We start from the raw sequence: 22,675 nt of genomic DNA, 5'->3' as shown, positions 1-22,675 counted from the left end.
TGAACCTTTAGGATATTATGCTAAGTAAAATAAGCCAGTCACAAAAAGACAAGCACTTCAAAAGCATGACTTCACTTATATAAGGTATTTAAAACATGGCAACAAAAAGCAGAATTGTAGTTGCCAGGGGTTGGAGAAAAAGGAAAAATGGGGAGTTGCTCCTCAATGGGCACAGTTTCAATTTTGCAACAACAAAAAAATCCTAGAGAGCTGTTACATAACAATGTAATATAGTGAACACTGATGAATTGTATACTTAAAAATGGTCAAGATGGTAAATTTTATGTTTTTGACAACTGTAAATAAATAAATAAAATACAGTTAATATTTTACACATTATACAAATTATAATAAGTTTTTCAGATAAAGTTCTCAAAAAAAAAGCATGAAAAAACTATTTTTAAACATTGGACCAAAAAATTTCATAAGGAATAATCAAATAAACACACATTTAAAAAAGAGATACCACTTTCAGCTTTCAAATGAATTTTCTAATGATTTTTTAAACTATTTTACTAGCCCTGGTTAGTGTAGCTCAGTGGATTGAGCATGGGCTGCAAACCAAAGGGTTGCCAGTTCTATTCCCAGTCAGGGCACATGCCTGGGTTGTAGTTCAGGTCCCCAGCGGGGGCCTCGTGAGAGGTAACCACACACTGATGTTTCTCTCCCTCTCTTTCTCCTTCCTTTCCCCTCTCTTTAAAAATGAATAAATAAAATCTTAAAAAAACCATTTTTATTATTCACAATGCTAATTACCAGTGTGAGAAGGACACTCTCAATCACTGCCACAGGGAGTATAAACATACCAACTTATCTAAAAAATAATTTAGCAGTGTCTTTTATATCATGTGCCACTTCTAAGAATTTATTTTAAAGAAATTATCAAAGCTACTCTTAAATATTAAGTACAAGAATCCTATTCACAGTAGTACTTATAGCAAAAAATTAACTACCAATAATAAAGATCCCATAAAATATATATAATAAATATCATGCAACATTTTTAAAAACTTGTTTTAAAAGATTTTTTAGCCCTGGCTGGTGTGGCTCAGTGGATTCAGTGCCATTCTGCAAACCAAAGGGTCACTGGTTCGATTCCCAGTCAGGGCACATGCCTGGGCTGCAGGCCAAATCCCCAGCAGAGCGCATGTGAGAGGCAACCACACATTGATGTTTCTCCTTCTGCCTCCCCGCCCCCTCTAAATAAATAAATAAAATCTTCAAACAGAAAAGGTGGACTATTTCTCAAAAAAAAGATTTTTAAAGGCATGGATTACTTTATTAAGTAGTAAAAAAAAATGTAACACAGAAAATATATGTGTATATATAGTGTGGTCCCAATTATATATATGGAAAGAAACACCAAACTGTTAGTGGGTTCTCCTAAGATAAATGGATAGGCACTGATTTTTTTTCTTCTTTGTAATATTTTGAATGATACCATGCATTTTTTAAAAAGAGGGAGGGAAGGAGAATTTCCAAGCAAAGTACACATTCACTATATATAATATGTAAATGGCAACATGTGTACATGTTATTATGTATATAACAAAATTCTTTAGGTAGAAGCAAAAAGGGGAAAAAAACCTCAAACTAAGCAAGCAGTATGTGCACAGCAGGAGTGGTTTGGGCTTTGGAAAACAGACCAGGATTTGAATCCCAGCTGACAGGCTATAGACTTTGGACAAAACGCAAACTCTCTGTGCCTCAGTTTTATGCCTATAAAATAGGGGTAATAATACCTACCTCCTAGAGATGATGATGCAGGCATTACGTAAGTTAACAGATTAAAAGTACTTAGCATAGTGTCTCACAAAATATATAGACACAGAGCTTTAACAAGTTGATCCTGAAGCTGGCTTAGAGCTCTGGCTGAGAGACAGTAAGGTTTAGTTTAGGTTATGAAGTTTACCTCTTGCTTCATCCTTTAACCTCTGTACAGAGACCAACAAAGATTCCTTCTCATCAAGTTCACTTTCTAAAAATGCATTTCGTTCAATGGCCTGATTTAGCCTTTGTTCAAAGTCTTCCAGTGAAACTATTGTTGCCCTGAAAAAAAATGTTTAAATCCATGAATTAATATTGTGCAAATAGGTAATAGAAAAGGAAACTGTAGGTTTATCTCATATTCCCTGACCTAGAAAGGCTGGCCAGTGAAAGAGAATGATCTCGCTCCCTCTAACCTCTGGTGGCATTCAGTGTCTCTAACATTTAGAGCCATTAAATATATTCATTTCTCCTAAAGTCCCATCTAAATTCCTTAAAGTTCCTTAAAGGAAAGCCATTTACTGTACTATTTGTATCTCCCCACTGGATTTTAAACAAGAAAATTTTCTTCAGAAAAATTTTTCAATAGTTTTTTAGAGTAGGTTAAAAATTAACTAAGGATGTGCTTAAAACACAAAGTGCCAGGTTCCACTCCATTTACTTTCTGCCTAACAACTCTTTTCTTCTCCTGCACTTCTCATCTTACTCCTTCATTCAACAAACATTAACATGTACCTACTATATGCCCACTTCATGCTACAGGTATATTGTAAAATTCCATAACCTCAAGTCAATTCTCATAACGCCATGTTGAAGTTTATCAAGTCCTGTCAACTGTCAAAATCTCTCTCAATTCCATTTGCTCTCCTTCAAACTTCTGCCCTGGCTTCCGTCTCCACCCATCACCTGGATTACTCCTAAATGGTCCTCGTCTCTTTCTCTCCATTCCAATTCCGAGGTATTATCTTCTCAAATCACAATTGGCTATTACTCTTTCGTTTAAAAAATCCTTACAGAGACCCTCATTGCCTAAAGAATAACTATCAAACATCACACACAAGGCTCTTCACAACCTTGCCTCAACCACCTTCCAGTCACATCTTGTTCAGCCACATCTCTGCACATTTCAATCAAAGTGAATCATTAACACATCACACACTTTCCTGCCTCTCTGCCTTTATATCTCCCTCCTTCACCTGGTTAATGTCTATTTCTCCTTCTAGGCGCTGCTTCCCCAGTTCCCCCAGTGTACTTTAGCCGCTCCCTGCTCTATGCCCCGGAGCAACCTGTACACTCTTTTTACTAGAGTATTTACCACATGGAGTGTCCATACCTGTTGCACCCAAGGGCAATAACTGGTTTATTTTTGTATCTTCAACTCTAACAGTATGTCAGTCATTTAAAAGTCACTCAAATGTTATGGAAAGAACTACCAGACAGTAAAGTAACTGGGATGAAGTGAGAGGAATTAATTTGGAATGGTTAAAAAATAACTAGTTTATGATATATGAAAGCTTGGCAACAGTAATGGCAAGCCACTAACAGTTATTCAGCAAAATCGTAATAAAAGCAATATTTTGAGAAGATTCATCAGTCAGTATTAAAACAGAGGAGAATAAAAAGGAGTAAAAATTTAAAGAGATTTGCTAGGAAATAACTGCAGAAATCAGGTGTAACACGGGAGGTCCTACAAAAAAGTGTGGTAGTATGGAGAACAGAGAGGGAAAGATAGAGGAATGAATGAGACACGTTTTAACGAAAAGCCAGCAGGAACAACAATGGTACATGAAAGAAGGAAAAAGAAAACCGGAAAGAAAAACTTAGAAGGGCACTCTCCCGGAGATAAAGGTTTCTGGTAAGTTTCAACTTGATGATTACCAACAGGAAGTGTTGTGGGACTAAGAATGGGTAATAGGTTGAACCTAAAGATATATATTTTATTCACTGATTGCCAACTTTGGTTACACTAAAAAAATGCCCATTGTTCACCTTTTTGCTCGCTCGAGGTCATCATTGGCCTGCTCCAGCTCTCTCACATACTTATGCAACTGCTCCTTAATGGCTCGAGTCTGACTTAAATCATCTTCTAACACTGAAACTTGCTTGTAGCTTTGTGCGTACTGATGTTCTAGTTTCTCCTAAAGAGATGAGTATACAAAAAGGTATGTGTCATTAAAATACAGTTTTCTTTAATAAAGGATGCAACCAAAGTTAAAGGGGCGGAAAAATCCAAGGAGTTCACCCACAATCCAAGTTGATAATACCTCTTCTTTTCACAATATTTAAAAACAATTATACATTCATTCCAATTGCCTTAACTCATATAAAATTTAAATGGTCAACCATTCTCCTTTCAGAATCTGATAGTAATCTCTCTGAAAAGAAGTAAAATAATAAAACCATTGCCTCAAAAACCCCAAACACGGTAGGGGAACTTCTGGGTCCTCAGGCTGCATGCAGCTCGGGGTGAGCACAAAGAAGTAAACTGACAGAGTTCAAATTCCCTGCCCCTTACCTACCCACTCCCTACCCCTTCCACAACCCCCCCACCCCTCCCCCGCCTTCCACAAAACCACCTACTTCCCAGACACCGAAAATCTCCATGTATTTGGCTAAGGCAGGTGGTTAAGAACAGCAAAAGGGGCTCATCCTTTCACTTCTGAAAATTCCTTTTTAGAAGGCAATCTTTAAATCCAAACTAAACTCTAAAACTAAAGGGACTATGAACAATAATGAAATAAATGTGTATACTTCATACAGACATAATTTTAAAGTGCCACAAAATAAAGCAATATGTCAAAACAAATAGTCAGCTTCTGAGAATTATGGGAATTACAAAATTAAGCTTCTTTTCATGTTTTTTTGTGCCCTGCTGCTCTTAAGCTCCCATTAAATAAACATATTTCTCATTTTTTTAAATCCTCACCCAAGGATGTGTTCATTGATTTCAGAGAGAGAGGAAGGGAGAGAGGGAAGTAGAGGGAGGGAGAGAGAGAGATGGGGGAAAGAAGGGAAAGAGGGGCAAGGGAGGGAGAGGTGGGGGGAGGGAGAGGTGGAGGGAGGGAGAGGTGGAGGGAGGGTGAGAGGTAAGGGCAGAAAGGGGAGGAGGGGAGGGAGGAAGAAGGGGGGATAAGGGGAGAGAGGAGAGAGAAACTGATGTGAGAAACATCAATGGCTTGTCTCCCATACATGTCCCAACCAGGGAGTGAACCCACAACCCAGACAGGTGCCCTAGCTGGGGATGGACCCTGCAATCTGTTGGCGCACGGGGCAATGCTCCAACCAACTAAGCCACCCAGCCAGGGCAACATTTCTCATTTTAATAAAACCCCACACATTAGACACCAGAGCTTCTACAACCACAATTACCTTTAATGCTTCCACTTCATATTTCAGTCTTTGGTTATCAGCTTGCAAGTCTCTATTTCTTTGTTCAGCCTGTACTAATTGTGCCTCCAACTCTGCTTCTAATTCTCTGCTTCCTTCCTGAAATTCAACCAGCTCATCCCGAGCTTCCTGGAAGCTAATCAAAAACAAAGTGGGAAAGATGAGTTGTAGTACACCATAAGAAACATGTTGAAGATGATTATATATCAATTCAAGAATTTTTGCCTAAATGCTATGCTCTAATAAAATATACTAAATAATAAAGACAATTTGTTTTACATCTCTTACCCTATATTTGAGACTCAGTGAAAATTATTTATAGGCCCTAAAAGGATTTTTATTTTATACACTCGCTAGCTCCTTATTTAATGTACTACTAAAGAAGGCAATTGCTATACCACAAATAAGTTTGATATTTAGATAAGTCTTTCAATATAATTGAGTTTTTCAATATAATTGGTTTCCTTTGCAATTCTGTTATTTGATTTTATGCATTTAAAGACATTATTCTTTTATTTTAAGATTGTGTTTACTTTTAGAGATAGGGGAAGGGAGGGTGGAAGAGGGAGAGAAACAAATTGATCAGGCTGATGAGTTGCCTCTCACAGGCCCTCAACTGGGGACCTGGCCTACAACCCAGGCATGTGCCCTCACTAGAAATTGAACCTGTAACCTTTCAGTTCACAGACCAGTACTCAGTCCACTGAGCGACACCAGCCAGGGCAAGACATTGTTCTGAGAACGGGTCTAGGCTTCCCCAGACTACTAAGTGTCTATGGCACAAAAAATGATTAAGTACTCCTGCCATAGACACCTTTTATATCCACTGTCACAATATAACTGGCTCCAGCAATAATAATAAAGTAACAGTAAAAGGTTTGATAAGGCTTAGAAAACTCCTTTAACTAAAGTAGAAAAAAATATATATATTTCTTTAGAAAAATTCCATTTTATAATGAAATTTAAGACAAGCTTTGGTTCTCAAAAAATTATGTAAAAGTTCTCCCAAATCATTAAAATAATTGAGATTTTAAAAAATTCCCCATATGTCTGAAGCTCTTCTCCCCTCCTTGAAAGCTTTTCTGGCTCCAGTCACTGATAATGCTTGCCTGCAGAGAACTCAAGTCTGCTGTGTGAAGCCCCAGACAGCCTATCAGAATCTCCAGAAGATCAAAATGATGAGGCAGAAACAGTATACATGAAACAGACCAAAGATGGTCAATGAGAGTAATAAACATAAAAGGAGGTAAACTACCAGAAAAAAAAAACACAAATGACACTAAGTTTTTTTACTATTTTAATAATTTAAGTAATACAGGACTTATGGCATTTTTATATTACTTAAATACAAGCAATGTTATGACTATTTCTAGAATCCCACTACCAAACCTGAAACTCTAATTTTAGCTTTATGTTTTATTTTAAAAATGCACATGCTAGAGACGGTGTATTCCAAATGCCCTCCTCTATTTTTTTGGGGGGGATATTTTTCAACATTACCTTTGCTTATACTTTAAGGACAGTTCCTTCCAATAAGCAGTTTCCTCCTTTAAACTTGAAAAATTTGGTATATCTTCACCATCCATGATCAAGAAAGCCTGTGAAATATTAAAAACAAGCTTACAAATTAATAGAGAACATGGGAACCTAAGTAAAAGTATAAAATCTGGCATAACACCAAGTCTGCAGCATTTTGGAGTTAAACAAACATGAAAAATACTAAGAGTAGTTGAATTTTTTTTAAGAGCGATTAACTCTTTACCGTAACCTAGGCACAAAAATCACTTCACTCCCCACTCTTGCGGACCACCGACTGAGCATCAGCTCATGACAGGTGAGGAGACCAACAAAGCTCTTTGGTGCAGAGCCTTTTCTGCCACAGCCCTGGGCTCCAGTGCACTGGCCCTACAGAATCAGCCTGCACACAGGACCCCAGCAGTGGGCTTAAAGCCAACTGCTCTTCTGGGAATCAGGTGACAGAAACAATTTTACTGTCAGAGTGGACGCTACTGCATGCCCTTCTCTGTTGTATAATTGCTTCAAAACACCTGCATGAAACATTTCATGTGAGGTGATCATACTAGGAGAGCAGATACCACATTCCCAATAATTTACTATTATTACATTTCTAAAACCTTCCTGTTAATTACCTTTTAAGATCAAAGCTCCCTCCATTAAATCCACTAATCCTCCAACTTCAATGTTCTTTCATCTTGGTTCTTCTCCCACGGAATTCAGAGAGGAGGGGGTAAAAAAACCTTCCTAACTACCTTTGCATTTGGACTGACTACCTAAAACTCCCAAATGATTGCCAAGGACAAATGGCATACCAAAGACATTGAGCTCCCCCTAGATTCATGCCAGTTCTGTTGGAGTCTTATCTCTTATAACCATCTCCTCCAAGCATTCCACTTTATATTCCAGCAATAATGTTCAAAATTGTCTTAACACACCACTTGTTTCACTTCTGAATGTTTTCTCTATCACGGGTGTCCAACCCGTGGCCTGTGGGCTTGCATGTGGCCCAGGATGGCTATGAATGCGGCCCTGTGCAAAATTGTAAATTTACTTAAAACTTTTTTTCAGCTCATCAGTTTTCATCAGTGTTTGTGTATTTAATGTGTGGCCTAAGATAACTCTTCTCCTTCCAGTGTGGTCCAGAGATGCCAAAAGGTTGGACACCCCTGCGAATGGCTCTCCCTTCCTTATATATTTGGAAAGCTCTCTTTATACTTTTAAAACCTAGTCTCATCTCTTCCAGAAAGCCCTTCCCACCCTCACCCAGATGGCACTAAAATCTCCCACACTCTTGGCTACCTCTACAGACACACGTGCCTTCGTGAATATATTTTCCACACAGCTTACCCTTGTATGCCCCTTCTTAGGCTGTGTATTATTCTTACTTATTTCTACCCCAGCATACTGCTTGCACATTAGCAGATACTCAATATACCTACTAAATTAAATCAGAATTGATTCAACCTAACCCATACCAGGCAGCAAGAATTCAAGACCAGGTTTAAAAGTAAATTAACAAAAACTTGAAGCACAGAATGCCACTTGTGAAGGTTTAGTAACAAGTCACAGACAAGAACAAACACAGAACTTCAATTTCAGGGTAGATACACACCAAAGAAGTACAAAAGTGGTTTCCAGTTGAATAAAATTAACACGTAGTTATATATACTTAGTGTCATTCCTTTGGGGCCTACTGCAATGTTTTCAGTTTTAGTCAAGTCTCTCCTAACCACACCATCTATTATTACTTTTGACATCTGTTAGTCAGTCTCCTGATTATTTTAAAATACCAACCAGCCTAAGAGTTCTTTGGAAAAAAAAAATGGATCCTTTCCATACTTTGTGTCTCTTCGTGGCACCAAGCACAACACCTTGCTTATAGAAAGTACTGAATGCTTGCGAATGTTTACTGAGCACTTACTATGTATCAAACATTGTTAAGTACTGAATAAATATTTAGTGCACCAAATGCACCCTCCTCTAATCTAATTACTCCTACACTGGCACATTTTTCTCTGTATTATTTTATTCTTGGAGATACCCTTAAAGCATGATAACACATTAAAATACAAACCCACACAAAGCTGAAGTGCTGTTGAGACTGAGTTCTAGGGCTTCAATTCTACCCTTAAATTCTCAGACAAACTGCTTAAGCTCTCAAAGTCTCAGTTTTTTTTCATCTAATGAGAGTTTGGACTAGACTTATGTTTCTTCAAATATGTTTCTGACTGTATCAAAATAAAAAAATTTTTGTACAGCAAAGGAAACCATCAGCAAAATGAAAAGACAACCCACAGAGTGGGAGAACATATTTAATGACACATCTGATAAGGGGTTAATATTCAAATTTTATAAAGAACTTACAAAACTCAACACGAAAAAAAAGACAAACAACCCAATTAAAAAATGGGCAAAGAACCTTGAATAGACACCTCCAAAGAGGACATACTGATGGCCAATAGACATATGAGAAGATACTCAACATCACTAATCTTCAGAGAAATGCAAATTAAAACCACAATGTAGTATTGCCTCATACCAGTCTGAAGGCTATCATCAATAAAACAGTAAACAAGAAGTGCTGGCAAGGATGTGGAGCACAGGGAACCCAGTTTGCACTGTTGGTGGGAATGCAGAATGGTGCACCCATTGTGGAAAGCAGTAAGGAGATACCTCAAAAAATTAAAAATGGAACTACCTTTTAACCCCACGATTCCACTTCTGGGAATCTAACCAAAGAAACCCGAAACATTAATTCAAAAGAAAAGAAGCACCCCTGTGTTCATTACATTATTTATAATCACCAAGATATGGAAGCAGCTCAAGGGTCCATCAGTAGATGAGCAGATAAAACAGCTATGGGACATGTACACAATGGACTACTACTCAGTCATAAAAATGAAGATAATGTTACCCTTTGCAACAGTAGGGATGGACCTGGAGAACATTTTGCTAAATGAAACAAGCCAGTCAGAGAAAGACAAATACCATATGATTTCACTCATATGTGGAATCTACTGAACAAACTGAACTAAGAAGCAAAATAAAGACAGACTCAGAGAGAGCAGGCTGACAGCTCTGGGGTTGGGGGTGAGTTTAGGAGGTAGAGGAAAAAACTCTGTTTCTGACTAGTAAATAGCACTGATTAATTTTAATACTATTCCTTCATCAAGGTTCCCAATTCCCACTCTATTTTCCCAGATGTAGGCATAATCTTTTTTTAAAAAAGATTTTATTTATTTTTATTTTAGAGAGAAGGAAAAGGAGGGAGAAAGAGAAGGAGATAAACATCAATCTGTTGCCTCTCGCACTCCTCCAACCAGGGACCTGGCCCACAACCCAGACATGTGCCCTGACTGGGAATCTAACCAGCAACCTTTCACTTTGTGGGACATCACCCAACCCACTGAGCCATGCTGGTCAGGGTGGAATAATTGTATTTGTAACTGTAATAACTTGTAGTAAGGTATGAATGAAAATAAGGCAAATCCAGCAGCAAGATATATTTGTATTTCAAAACAAAATCCAAAGCACTTAAAGGCATCACCATATGATATCAATAACTCCTGAGATTTATTGCTTAAGTATCCTTGAGGAGATGGACATATTTCGTATTAACAACCCAAATGAAGACATAATGACAGGACATGAGAAGTTATCTAGGGGTGAGGCAAAAACCACTGAGTCACCTGAATGCTCTACACAAGGTCTTTCACCCAAATGCCCCCAAAATAATGATTACATTTAAAACCTATGAATCCAGCCCCAAAGAAACTATAGGCACTGAGGTCCTCAAATCTGGGCAGATCCACTTGCCATTCGAACACTGCCAACAATGTATCAATGTGCAGCTCAAATATTCAGTTTCTGATACACAATCCAATAAATTATGGTTTTGCAAAAGGTTATGAAGATCAAAATGACGAAAGAAGCGAAGTTCATCTTAAACAAAAAACATATTTTAAAATGTGAAAATTACGTCTCTCTGTTACCACCACAGACATCCAGTTGGAGCACCAGGGAGTCTGTCCCACTGGCCAAGATGGTGCAGGGGGAGGTTATGCTGAGCATGCCAAAAACTAGAAAGATGAATGCATAGAGCCCCAAGCATGCCAAATGCTAGCAAGATAATTGGATAGAAGAAAAGTCCTTCCTATCCCTGTAAGAACTGACAGCTTAAGCAAGAAGGGGAGATGGTAACCCTGGCCAGTGTGGCTTGGCTGGTGTGGTTCAGTTAGTTGGAGCTTCACCCCACACACAGAAAGGTTGCAGGTTCCACCCCAGTAAGTGCACATACCAGACATGGTCACCTGATGTTTCTCTCTCACATCAATGCTTCTCTGTCTCTCTCTTTGTGTCTCTCTCTGTCTCCCCCTTCTATCTCTAAAAGCAAACAAAAAAAATGTCTTCAGGTGAGGATTTAAAAAAAGAAGAAGGGGAGATGGTCTTTGAGACAAGAGTCCACCATGCTCCCAAGTCACATGGCACCTGAATAAAACCTCCTTCCTTCTGCACCAGCACCTGCCTCATAAGTCTGGCTTCCGTTGTGGCAGGCAGTCAAACCACCATTTGTTCAGTTACATCTCCAGCTAGTTCCTTGAGGGCAAGACCTGTGTCTTATTTATAAGCACCTCCGCATCACCAAAAACATGAAATACACAGAAATCCAACAAATGTTTGAATTGACTTATAATCTTTTATTATTCCCTCTTTACTTTCAAAGTACCACTTTACTAACAACTAAATTCCTATTTCAGGATAAAGTAAGCAAAAAGATTTGTGGCTAATTTATTTCTACCTCATACTGTACCAACATGTATTAAGTCAGGATTATAAAACCTATCATTCTCAGCTAGACAAAATTATTAGTCTGATGTGTGCCAAGCCACATTCTCAGTCACTTATAAAGCTCAGTATAGGCTCCGCATCAAAGAATAGGGAGCTGATGGGACTTGCTGAAGAAAGCCTTAAGAGATACCACTGCACAATTGCTACCTAAAATAATCATTGCCTAAGCTTCAGCCTTAAATATGAATGGACAACCAAAAACAATCATACAAGTGAGAAAACCCAGTAGCATGAATAAGAAAATTCTAAGAACTACTGAACTGAGAGGAAACAGATAATTCAGGAAATGAGAGAACTTTTTTCTTATATAAGAACTCAGAAGGGTTACCTCCCACACACTTCCAGAGACAGTTACCACAGAAGGGAGAAAGTCAAGACCTGGACAGCACAGGGTACAAGAGATAATGACTCCAATCCAGGACTGCAAAGAAAGAAGGTCCCAGAGAGTAACTTAGCCAGATGGAGGGCTCCTGGAAAAATGAAGAATCCCACATAAGAGATAGCATGACTGGGAAACAGATAAATCTGAGGTTGTGGTGAAAGCACATCGCTCATATGTCAATAAGAGAAAAAGCAGTAGAAACTTCAGAGAAATCAAATCAAAATCCAGTACAAGCCCTGACCCTTATGTTAAATAAGACAAGGGTCTCAAGGTCTGAGCAGTTCTAAATGTTATTTCTTGCTAAAAGTTAAAATGTAATATAGTACTGTGCAGATGTAGCACCAGGATAAAACTGATGGGAACCCAACCTGATAACTGAAGCCAAATGCAAAGAAATTAACATGTAATTGAGCTAACAGTGTATATGCACAATGGCTAAGCCTCCTTCAGGGAGACAACTTTAGGTAGGACTCCCTGTCTAAACATTCTCCAAGCAAATGTTTAGACCAACATTGTGTGGGTCTACACTTAGACCAACTACTTTGAAACAATCATATCTCATTCTTGACTAGAGTACCCCAGGAGCAAACACTTATATAAAACATTGTTTCATTAATGATTTTAAGTCAAATTTTTTAACTTACTGATTTTATATTATTGTATGGAATTGAGGTAAATTCCATAATTTTATAGCCATCAGTGAATTTCCCACTTTGGTTTAACTTTACCATATGTTTCGTGTGTTGTTGCCTTGTAAGGATCTAGAATTTTTTTTGAACAAGCTTACATTCTTTTTTTACACCCTTTCCAATTTTGTAGACTTTGGTAATAATACTCTTAGCCTTCATCTTCTCAAAGTGAGTATTTGTCTTTTTAGTTTATATTCACTTAGCCATCTCAGGCCCTTAAATATTTTCATGGCCTGCTCTAGATTGCATATACACTTTTCTGGAGTTGAGTGGTGATACTTCAGTATTTCATTATTTAATTCATAGGTAAAGTACTTTTTCTCTTAAGTTTTCAGTAGCCCTTCTAATTACTGCCAGTGATTGCATGGTCTGAGGCCAGTGTCCTTATGGAAGATCATAATGGGTATGACTTTAACATTTATTTGAACAAATTTAACATTTAACATTTATTTGAATGTATTTGGATATGGAGCCAATGCTTCTACAAATAAGGTTACGGCTGTTTTTATCTATGAATGATATGCTCATGCCCATTTTGAAACTTTTGTGTGTGAGGCTGACTTTTGCTGTTGTCACTGACCCATTATTACAAAAGGAGTGGGCCTACTAGCAGTTACCACTCTGAAGAAAGTTTAGCTAAGTATTGTTCCCTGAGAAATCGCACTGTTCACAACTCTGGGTGTACTATAAAGTATCCATTTTCCCCTGATTTTTGATTCTTGAATAAGGCCATATTCTTAATACAACAACCAATTTTTCCATCATTATCCCCTGGTGACTCAGGTTTTAAATAGCCTTTCATGGGAAACTTCCTTAGAACCGAGTTCTACTTCTTATATCCTACTTAACTATTAACTACTTAGTTCAGTCAAATTATAGCAAAATTATTTTGATTTTTTTTTCACACATGCTTCTCTATTTTCTTGCTGAATTTTATGTGGACTAAAAGTTGATCATTTTTCTAATTAACAGACTATTTTTACAACTTGCTTCTTGGCCCCTCAAACAGTATTATAATCCATGCCAGAAACCTTTTACTAAAATAACCATCATCTTTTCCAAAATAAACCAATTAAAAATATTTAACCAAGGAACACTTAACCAGTGGTAGGAGCATCACAGCTTAGTGGTTAAGAACCTAGACCCTGAAGCCAAACTGCCTGGCTTTGAATCAAACTCCTCTGCTCACTAGTTCACCTTGGGCAAGTTACTTAACCACTCAGTGCCCCATTTCCTCACCTGTAAAATGAGGATAATAATTTAAGTAGGCTTGTTATGAAGACTGAGTTAATATTTGTAAAATACTCAGTACAGAGCTTGGTAGATAGTAAATGCAGCATAAATTTATTAAATTATATAAAACTGGTTAGTTCAATAGTGGGCCTTTCAAGTCTGACCACAAAACAAATGTGCTTCAGGCTCTCCGGGCACGGGCATCACCAGGCCAAGCTGCTTCCCTTGGTCCCTGTTGGCCACCTGGCTGCTCTGGCCCACACTGAACTGCTACCTCCACCATCATCCCTTCTTCCACCTCTCAGAAGTTCAAAATGAAGCTGCTGTCATTTTAGGAAGGAAACTTGCCAAGCAGATCAAGCAGGAAGTGCAGCTGGAGATGAAAGAGTAGATAGCACCAGGCAACAAACAGCCACACCTGACAGTGGTTCTGTTTGGTGAGAATCCTGCAAGTCATTCATTCCTATGTCCTCAACAAAACCAGGGCTCCTGCAGAAGTGGGAATCAACAGTGAGAATACTGTGAAACCAGCTTTAATATTAGAGTAAGAACTGTTGAATTTAATTAATAAACGATAATGATGATAATGTAGGTGGCCTCCTTGTTCAGCTGCCTCTCCCAGAGCACACTGGTAAAAGACCTGCAATTCTGTTTTCTCCAGACAAAGATGTTGACAGTTTTCATGTAATTAAGGAAGGGCTAATGTGTTTGGCCCAGTATTCCATGTTACCACCTACCCCATGGGGTATAAGGCAATAATTAAGCAAACTACTATTCCCACCCTAGGAAAGAATGCGGTTGTAGCGGGAAGGTCAAAAAATGTTGGAATGGCCATTGCAATGTTACTACACACAAATGCAGTAGACAAATGTCCTGCAGGTAATGTCGCTGTTACAGTATCTTGATACGATACACTCCCAAAAAGCAGCTGAAGAAATACATAATTCTTGCAGATACTGTGGTCTCTACTGCAGGCATTCCAAATCTGATCACTGCATACTCATATACGATCAAAGAAGCAGCAGCCATTGTTGATGAGGGAATAAATAAAAATTCAAGATCCCATCACTATGAACTCAACTTGGTCAGAGACGTGGATTTTGAAGGAGTCTGGAAAAAGCCAGTTACATCACTCCAGTCCCTGGGGATGTTGATGCCATAGCAGCGGTGACACTAAAAAAGAATCCCTTTATTGCTGAAAAAATAGTGCCAAGGCCTGAAGATCAGGAAGTACTGAATTCTAAGGAACTCATAGTGGCAACTAATTAACAATTCTGTCTTCTGTGTCATAAACAGTACAGCCAAGCCAGTTCAAGAAGCACAAGAGGCCAATAAAAATGCAGTATTTTTAATTGATGCTACTGACAATTTTAAATGATGCGTTGTATTTATTGAAAGCTTAAATGGTGGGTGTTTGCACACAGTTTTGCAGTACCTTACCAGGGAGCACCCATTACCATGCTGGGTCATGTGACCTAGCCATAGAAGAAGCCATTAACCTAGTTATTAACATGGGAGATATTATCACAATGAGAATGGCTGCCTAATTTTATCAGAACACTTCAGTTACACTTTGCCTTTTCTAGGATTTTCCCAAGTACTATTCCAATAAGGGTTGATACTCACTTTAGGTTCCAAACCTTTCTAGTGCAACTGGTCAAACCAAGGGAAAAAGTTGCTAGAGAAAATTAAGAAAAAGTTAAAAAGGAAGAAATGATGGTAATTGAGTAGAAACAATTTACCCTAATTGTAGACATATAAACTGATAACCAGAAGAAAAGCTACATGTTAACAGTATCCTGAGCTATTTTATAGCTCAGTCATTGGGGAAAATGTCTGGGTTTGTTCCATGTGCTACTAGCCTTGTTTTGTGTGTGTTACCACTCATGAGGCCTCGCCACTAGGATTAAAAGGCTTATTTTATAAATAATTCATGTGTACTGTCATATTTGGTTTTCCCTCTATCCTTAAACTTCATTGATAAATTTTTGTACTGTTGGGGGTCTATATAGTTTCTTTGGTAAATCTTGAAACCTGTTTTCGAAAACCAAAACTTTGGCAGCTTTTCCACCAAAATATTGTCAGCAACATCAGTTAATATTGAATTTAATCAGACTTTCTGATTAAAGGATACACTCTGACTGGGGGGAAAATATGTTTTAGAACTTAAAACATACCAAAATGATCCCTTAAAATTAATCACTTCCATAAGTTATATACATATACCAGTAATACCATCATTACTGAAAACACTTCTAAAACCATTTTGAGAACAGTCTTTAAGAGCCAGATTAAAAACTAAGCAGCCCTGGCTGGTGTGGCTCAGTTGGTTGAAGCATCATTCTGTAAACTGGAAGTTCACAGGTTCGATTCTGGTCAGGACACCTATGTGCCTGTAGATTCGGTCCCTGGGCGCGTACTAAAGGCAACCGACCACATCGATGTTTATCTTTCTCTCTCTCTCTTGCCCTCCCTTACCCTGTCCCCAAAATCAATAAGCATGTCCTCCACTGAGAATTAAAAAAAAACTAAGAAAAATGTTCTCTGTGGTCCCACCTCACCCTCATTTTTGTTGCTTCCTTAACTGGTATTACCCAGCTTTATCACTCCAATTTTATTCACCAGACTCACCTTTTACAAAAATTGAGGTTTTTTACAAATGATGAAAGTTTGCTACTGCTGTGGAAATTCAAAAAACCTTCTCAGGGGCTGCCAAGTCTGTTCAGTTGGCTTCAAGTTACAGTGGGAGGATATGTTCACTGTGTTATTTGAAACTATGTAACTAGAGGTATTAAGGCTATAGAAAGTTAGCCAATATAGAAAACTACACTGCTAAAAGAGGTTTTAATAATACATCTACAATCTTCTGAAGATGAAATAAAGGTAGATAATTATGTTCTTTGCTACCCAAATCTTCCCTCAATACCATGTCTCATGTGCACAGAGTTAATGTATCTCTAAAGTATAACAACTATTACATGGGGTGTTATCATACTGCATATATCATTCAGGTATCTAGCAACTGACAAATCAACTTGTTTGGGTATAAAACAACTTGTCCAAAATGCTATATTTACAAAAAAAAAACTTCTCTTTGTGCAATGGTAACGATATTGTCTTCTTGTTAATAGTTGCAGAATGCGCTAATGAGGCTAGAAGTTCTTTTGGATTCACTGTGTGTCAGCGATTTTCAACCTTTTTTATCTCATGGCACACATAAACTAATTACTAAAATTCTACAGCACACCAAAAGATATAGTTTTTGCCAATCTGACAAAAAATAGGTATACTTTTGATTCATTCACACTGAATGGCTATGCTGTGTGAGCTGTTGTCATTTTTTTATCTGATGACCTACAGGAAAAGAAGGCAGTGCCCCTGACTGAATAGTCAGGTATTACATGTTTTAAGAATTTTTGCAGCACACTACTTGAAAATCACTGCTGTAGGTAATACCTGTCTTTCTACCAAAATTCTTCTATTTCTCCCAAAAGTGACATTTACAGAATGTTTAACTTTTCAAAGTTGATCATAAATATGGTCTCCATTTTGGTCCTACCAAACTTTTTTCTACCTTATGAAGTGCTTGGAAACTTATGCCAGAAATAATTTTAAGCTTTAAGTAACCAAATTTATCTCAGCATGGTTTAAAATGAAAATAAAAGTAAGTTTTGTGGATGTCATGAAAGCAAGAGCTAAGTTTTTACTGAAGTTTCTCCATATTTTAAGTATTCCTTCTCTAACTTCAATTTACTTAATTAAGAGTCAAAACAGAACTAAAATAGAACAGCTTCATTAGATTTAGCAACTTTTATCTGAACCAGGGCTAGCCAAAGGTTTTCTCTGTTCCTTGTGATCTCCAATTTCAAAAAATTTTAATAAAAATTCAGAAGAAATATCTTACTCATTTCCCCTTCTCTTCAACCCATGACTTAATGCTATGCCAACAAGTTCATGATTTAGCAAAGCCATTACCTCCCTATTTGTCAAGTGGGTTAAGAACAAAATAACAGGGACAGACAACAGTATGGTGATCCCCAGAGGGAAAGAGGGGTGGGGAAGGTAGAAGAGGATAATAGGGGGATAAATGATGATGGAAAGAGACATGACCTGGGGTGGTCTCTTACAATATACTGATGATGTATTATAGAAGAGTACTTCTGAAACCTATATAATTTTATTAACCGATGTAACCCAAATAAATTCAATTTAAAACAAAGGACACAATTTATCAGACAAGATAATTAGCTAGCAACCCGTGAACACGTTTCGGAGTAGGATTTTTCTTGTAACTGAGTAGCAGTTCTTATCCTGAGTCTGCTCAAAAACATTTAAATGTTTTCTACTAGCTTCTGGTATACAAGTATTTTTGGCAAATCAAATGTATTGCTTTGCTTTATACCTGAGAAGGGTATAAAAATCTCACACACACACCCCAAAAAACCCTGTAACTCCGAGTCCAGATATGTAAATTCTGAGACAAGCGAACCCACTCACAAGTTGGTAGAATCCACAGTATAAATCACTTAATACCTCCCACCCCACCCGGGCTCAATTTCCCCATCCGTCAAACGGTGATAACACAATCAGGCACAACCACAGGACGATGAGGGTCAAGAGCCATAGCAAGAGTGTTCTAAAATATGTGAAGGCGCTGTAGTGAAAGGACCTTCACTTCCTTCGCAAAACTTACAGGTTTACTTCGTCGCTTACCAGCAAAAAGGAGGCGAGCACAAGCAAAGCAAACCCGCTCGGTGACACTTCTCTGAACTCCAAGAGGGGCGACTGGCCGTTCGGGGCGGACAGTCACGGGAATGCTGTCGGAGCCCAACGTGGGCAGCTTCCGCTCTCGCCCCCAGATGGGAGAAGCGAAGAGAGCTCAAATTCAACCCGGCTCCAAACAACCCTTGCAGCTGAAGGCACTTATGGGGGAAGGGGCGGGGAGAAGGCTGGGCACGACGCTGCCACTCCAGCTGAGCCACTCCTTGCGCCACCAGCGCCCAGGCCCACGGTGCCACGTCCCGGCCTCCGTCCACGCACCCCTCACCCACCCCCGGACACCGGCACAGCCTCCGGAGGCCACCGAGCTCGCTCCTTTGCAGGAGCCTCCACTACACCACACCTCGGACCAGGGTGGCTAGAGAGCAGTTAGAGCAGCTGGAACAGTTGCCCCCCGGCTGGCTACCCCAGAACCCTGCTCCGTCCGGCCCGGCCGGTCCTCAGACAGCCCCAGGGCCCGGGAGGCTCCCCAGGGAGAGGCCTTGGCGTTGCCCGCCCGGCCAGTCACCCTCTGAGCCGCCCCGCACCGCAGACTCACCTCCAAGGTATCAAACGCGCATGTTCGCCGCTACCCGACCGACGTCTCCGCTCCGTTTGCCTGACCAGGCCAGCCCAGCAGCTCAACTCCGCTCCCCTGCGCAGCCCCGAGCTCCACTCCACGTCCCTCCGCGAGCGGCTCCTCCCGACACGTCAGGGACTGCTTGGGTGTCCGAGGCCATTCTGTGACGCAAGGGGGCGGGGTTCGGAGCATGCGCGCGAGTCTGCGGGCGTCGGGGCGGGGGCTGTGGGAAGGATGGCGTCACAGGGGGTGGGGGGTGCCCCACACCGCCCTCGTCGGGCTGGAGGCGGCCAATGCGCAAGCGCCCCCGGCGCCGCGGTGTGTGAATATTGGGCCCACGGAGGTCCGCGGAACGCTCAGCTGCTCAAGAAGGCGCCACGGTGGGTGAGAGTTGGCCTCCAGTTTTTAAACCACCAAGATCTCTCACATGTATATATCATCCGCGTTCATAAAATGAATCTCGGATCAGATTTCATCTACGAGTCCGCCCCGAGCACCCAATAGAATATCAGGAGTATACAGTACCCTTCATCACAGAGACCCGTGTTGTTTTTAGAGCACTTGCTATAGCTGAAATTTTATATTTCTTCAGTGTTTCTCAGTAGAATGTAAGTTCCGTGACAGCTAGAAACTCTACGCTTTCCTTCTAACAGATAGTTGGTGCGGACACAAAGTGGGCGCTAACTATTTGTTGAATGAATGGATTCCTTGAGGACACAAAGGGAATATAAATATACCCATTCATATACTTTATATAAAATAAATGTATATTTATTTATGTAAATGTGTGTCTTCATCCCCCTGGGTCCCCCAAGAAATGGAATCCATTTTATATTCTATACATATTCCCCCTAGGGCACTTGGAGAAGAGGGCTGGTGGAAATGAGCAACGTCTTAGGGAGTGGAAACTGGAAGAAATAGAGCTGTTTTTAAAACAATTCTAAGAACTTTTGCTGTGTATTGCGCAATGCAGTTCTCTGATGTCAGTGCTCTCAGGATTGGATGTGGCTTTTTTGGACCCAATAATGATGTGTAAGACAGGCCTAAAGGTGGGAGCAAGGTGAGCCTGAAAGGTTCAGTTATATTTTTGGAGGGCACAGTCACAAACAGAAACAGTACAAGATGGATTGTAAGAGGAATCCAAATCAATGAAGATCAGAAAAGTGATTAATGGGGTTTGTGGGAAGGATGGCACTTTGAGCTAGACTCTGAAAGATACAGGGTTGAAAAGATCACAATAAAAATGATAATACTAGTAGTGGTAGTATTAGTTCCCTTTTGTTGTACCTTTTGTATGTACCGGCAATTGTGCTAAATGTTTGGTTTGCATAATTCAATCCTCACAGTGACCCTGTGAGACAGGTAGTTATTATTCCCATTTTATAAATGAGGAAACTGAGTCTCAGCAAGATAAAGTTGCCTAAGGTCACTCAACAAGAAAAAAGAGGACTCAAGATTCAAACCCACCTAGTCCACACTGTCTAACTCCAGAAACTACACTACTAATCACTACTATACTGCTGCTCAAGAAGGTGTACTATTAATAATAACTACCACTTACTGGGCTAGAGCATAGTGCTAAGTGCTTTACATACATTATCCCCCTCAATCTTGAAAGTGGCTTGTGAAGCTAAAATTATTTCCTTCATTTTTTATGTTGAAAAACTGAGGAGCTGGGATTTTAAACCCCAAGCAGGTCTCAGTCCAAGCCTGGTGACCTAGGACATCATGGAAGCTCTTTTAGGCACAGGGGCTCTGCTTCCCTGACTGAAGCTGTGTTTTGGCTGATGAGATCACAGGAAGAGAGGTAATTAGTCAAGGAGGCCTTCTGTGGACCTAGTGCCAATGCCAAGAGGAAAAAGTAAATAAAAGCTGCAACCCTTGTCCCTGCCTTCTGGCTGAAGTCCTGGGGAACACACTGACTCACCTAATGGCAGGCCAGGCCCTGTGGAAACTGTTAGCCTCATTTCCCACCAGCCTGGACCCAGAACTGGTGTTTGTCAGGACTGATATGTTGGCCCTATCGTAATGAATGGGCTTTGCTTGGCAGAGCTCTCAGACACATCAAAGCCTTGAATCTCCTCCCTCTGTGTTGGTTGAACTTTCTCAGCAGCCTGTGCCCCACTCCCTGCTTCTGATATGACTGTCCAGGGAAAATAAAGTATAAGTGAAGATGGTAGGCGACCTCCAAGGGGAACAGAAGTTACAAAATCAGGTCTGTGAAGGTAGAAAAGGTGAGTGACGATTGCCCCACCTTCTGCTTTCATAACTCTCCATCAGGAAGGGGTTTGCTAAGGCATGAGTCCCAGCACAAGGTCTTTCTTGGATAGAGCCAAAGGGGTCAATGACACAATCACTGAGAGCACACACAAGCATTCCAACATCTTCCCTGTCAGACTCTGAGACTTGGGAAACAGGCCAGGTTCCACCACTGAGAGAGGTGGGGGCTGACCAGCTATCTTAGGAGAGGTCTACATACTACCTCATGAGAATGCTGGACTCCTGCCACATCACACACTCACAAAAGGTGACACAGTGCACACAGGCCTGCCATGAACACTCTGAGGAAATGGGGCATATGTAACTCTATTGAATCTGATGAGTATATACCTTGAAATCAAAAGTCTAATTCAGCCTAATCTTTCCATATTTTTTGGCCAGTATTTTCTGCTAAGCGTTAGGGGCATAGACCAGCAGGGCAAGGAACCCCAATGGCTGACTTGCTACTAATGGCTTGCTGGGTACATCCACCAGATGCCCCACCACCACCACTTCAGGCTCTTCATGTCTAAACCCCCACAAAGATCCTCATTTTTCCCCAGCTGAAATTTTCCAAATGGTCTTCACATTTCTGCCCATAGTGTCATCACTGCTCCAGTCCCTAAGGCATGAAAGCTTCATCAAGTCACCCTTAATGATCCCCTCCCTCAGCTTTTATTTCCACTCACATAGTCACCAGACCTGAAAGACTTTCCCTTCATAAACTCTAGCAAATAAATCCATTTCCCGATATCTTCCCCCTATGAGTCCCCAGTCCCAAATCTCCCGTTCATTTGTCTCTCCCTTTCCAAACATCTCTTCCTCCAATTTCTCCTTTTTCCAGCTCAACAGTCCACAGACCATCAGAATAATCTTTCTAAAACCCCACTATACAGAGCTTCACTGGCTCTAAAACTTGTTTTGGCTTCCTGTTGCCTTTGTGATAAAGTATAAACTACAAAGTCTGGCATTCAAGGGCCTCCCAGAGCAACTCCAACCCAATTCCACAGTCCACTTACAGTTCACCTATCTGGGCCTGAGCACAGCCTCTACTGCATGCCCCAAAGGGACAGTCCCCTTCCTCTCTGGGCCTTTCTGTGACTCCCACTACCATTAGCTGCTCCCTAAGTTTGGCCAGCCTGCCTTTCTGCCTTCCCCTCATATGCTACCTCCATCAAGAAGCCTTCCCTGATACCTAAAGCCCCAAAGTGAGTGCTCCTTCCTCTGAGCTCAAGTAGGGCTCCGCATGGTCCA

General features: G+C 40.2%; 1 protein-coding gene and 1 pseudogene across 3 annotated transcripts in view; one reads left to right on the top strand and one right to left on the bottom strand.

The window, feature by feature from the left end:
• NDEL1 (nudE neurodevelopment protein 1 like 1) overlaps positions 1 to 19,322 on the bottom strand; it is a 36,203-nt gene extending 16,881 nt beyond the window's left edge. For all 3 annotated transcript variants that reach the window (XM_045824190.1, XM_045824189.1, XM_045824191.1), the window contains exons 1-5: positions 19,142 to 19,322; positions 6,655 to 6,752; positions 5,137 to 5,290; positions 3,757 to 3,905; positions 1,913 to 2,049 (exon numbers count right to left, since the gene is read on the bottom strand). In XM_045824190.1, coding sequence (XP_045680146.1) covers positions 1,913 to 2,049; positions 3,757 to 3,905; positions 5,137 to 5,290; positions 6,655 to 6,740 — 526 coding nt within the window. In that variant the 5' untranslated portion in view covers positions 6,741 to 6,752; positions 19,142 to 19,322. The remainder of the gene's footprint in view (positions 1 to 1,912; positions 2,050 to 3,756; positions 3,906 to 5,136; positions 5,291 to 6,654; positions 6,753 to 19,141) is intronic.
• LOC123809511 lies at positions 12,991 to 15,093 on the top strand (annotated as a pseudogene).
• Positions 19,323 to 22,675: the final 3,353 nt, after the last annotated feature.

This window comes from Phyllostomus hastatus, unplaced genomic scaffold, assembly GCF_019186645.2.
Source record: "Phyllostomus hastatus isolate PE091 unplaced genomic scaffold, TTU_PhHast_1.1 phas_scaffold_55, whole genome shotgun sequence".
NCBI lineage: Eukaryota > Metazoa > Chordata > Mammalia > Chiroptera > Phyllostomidae > Phyllostomus > Phyllostomus hastatus.
The sequence above is the reverse complement of the archived record's forward strand: the minus strand, read 5'-3'. Positions and strand labels throughout refer to the sequence as shown.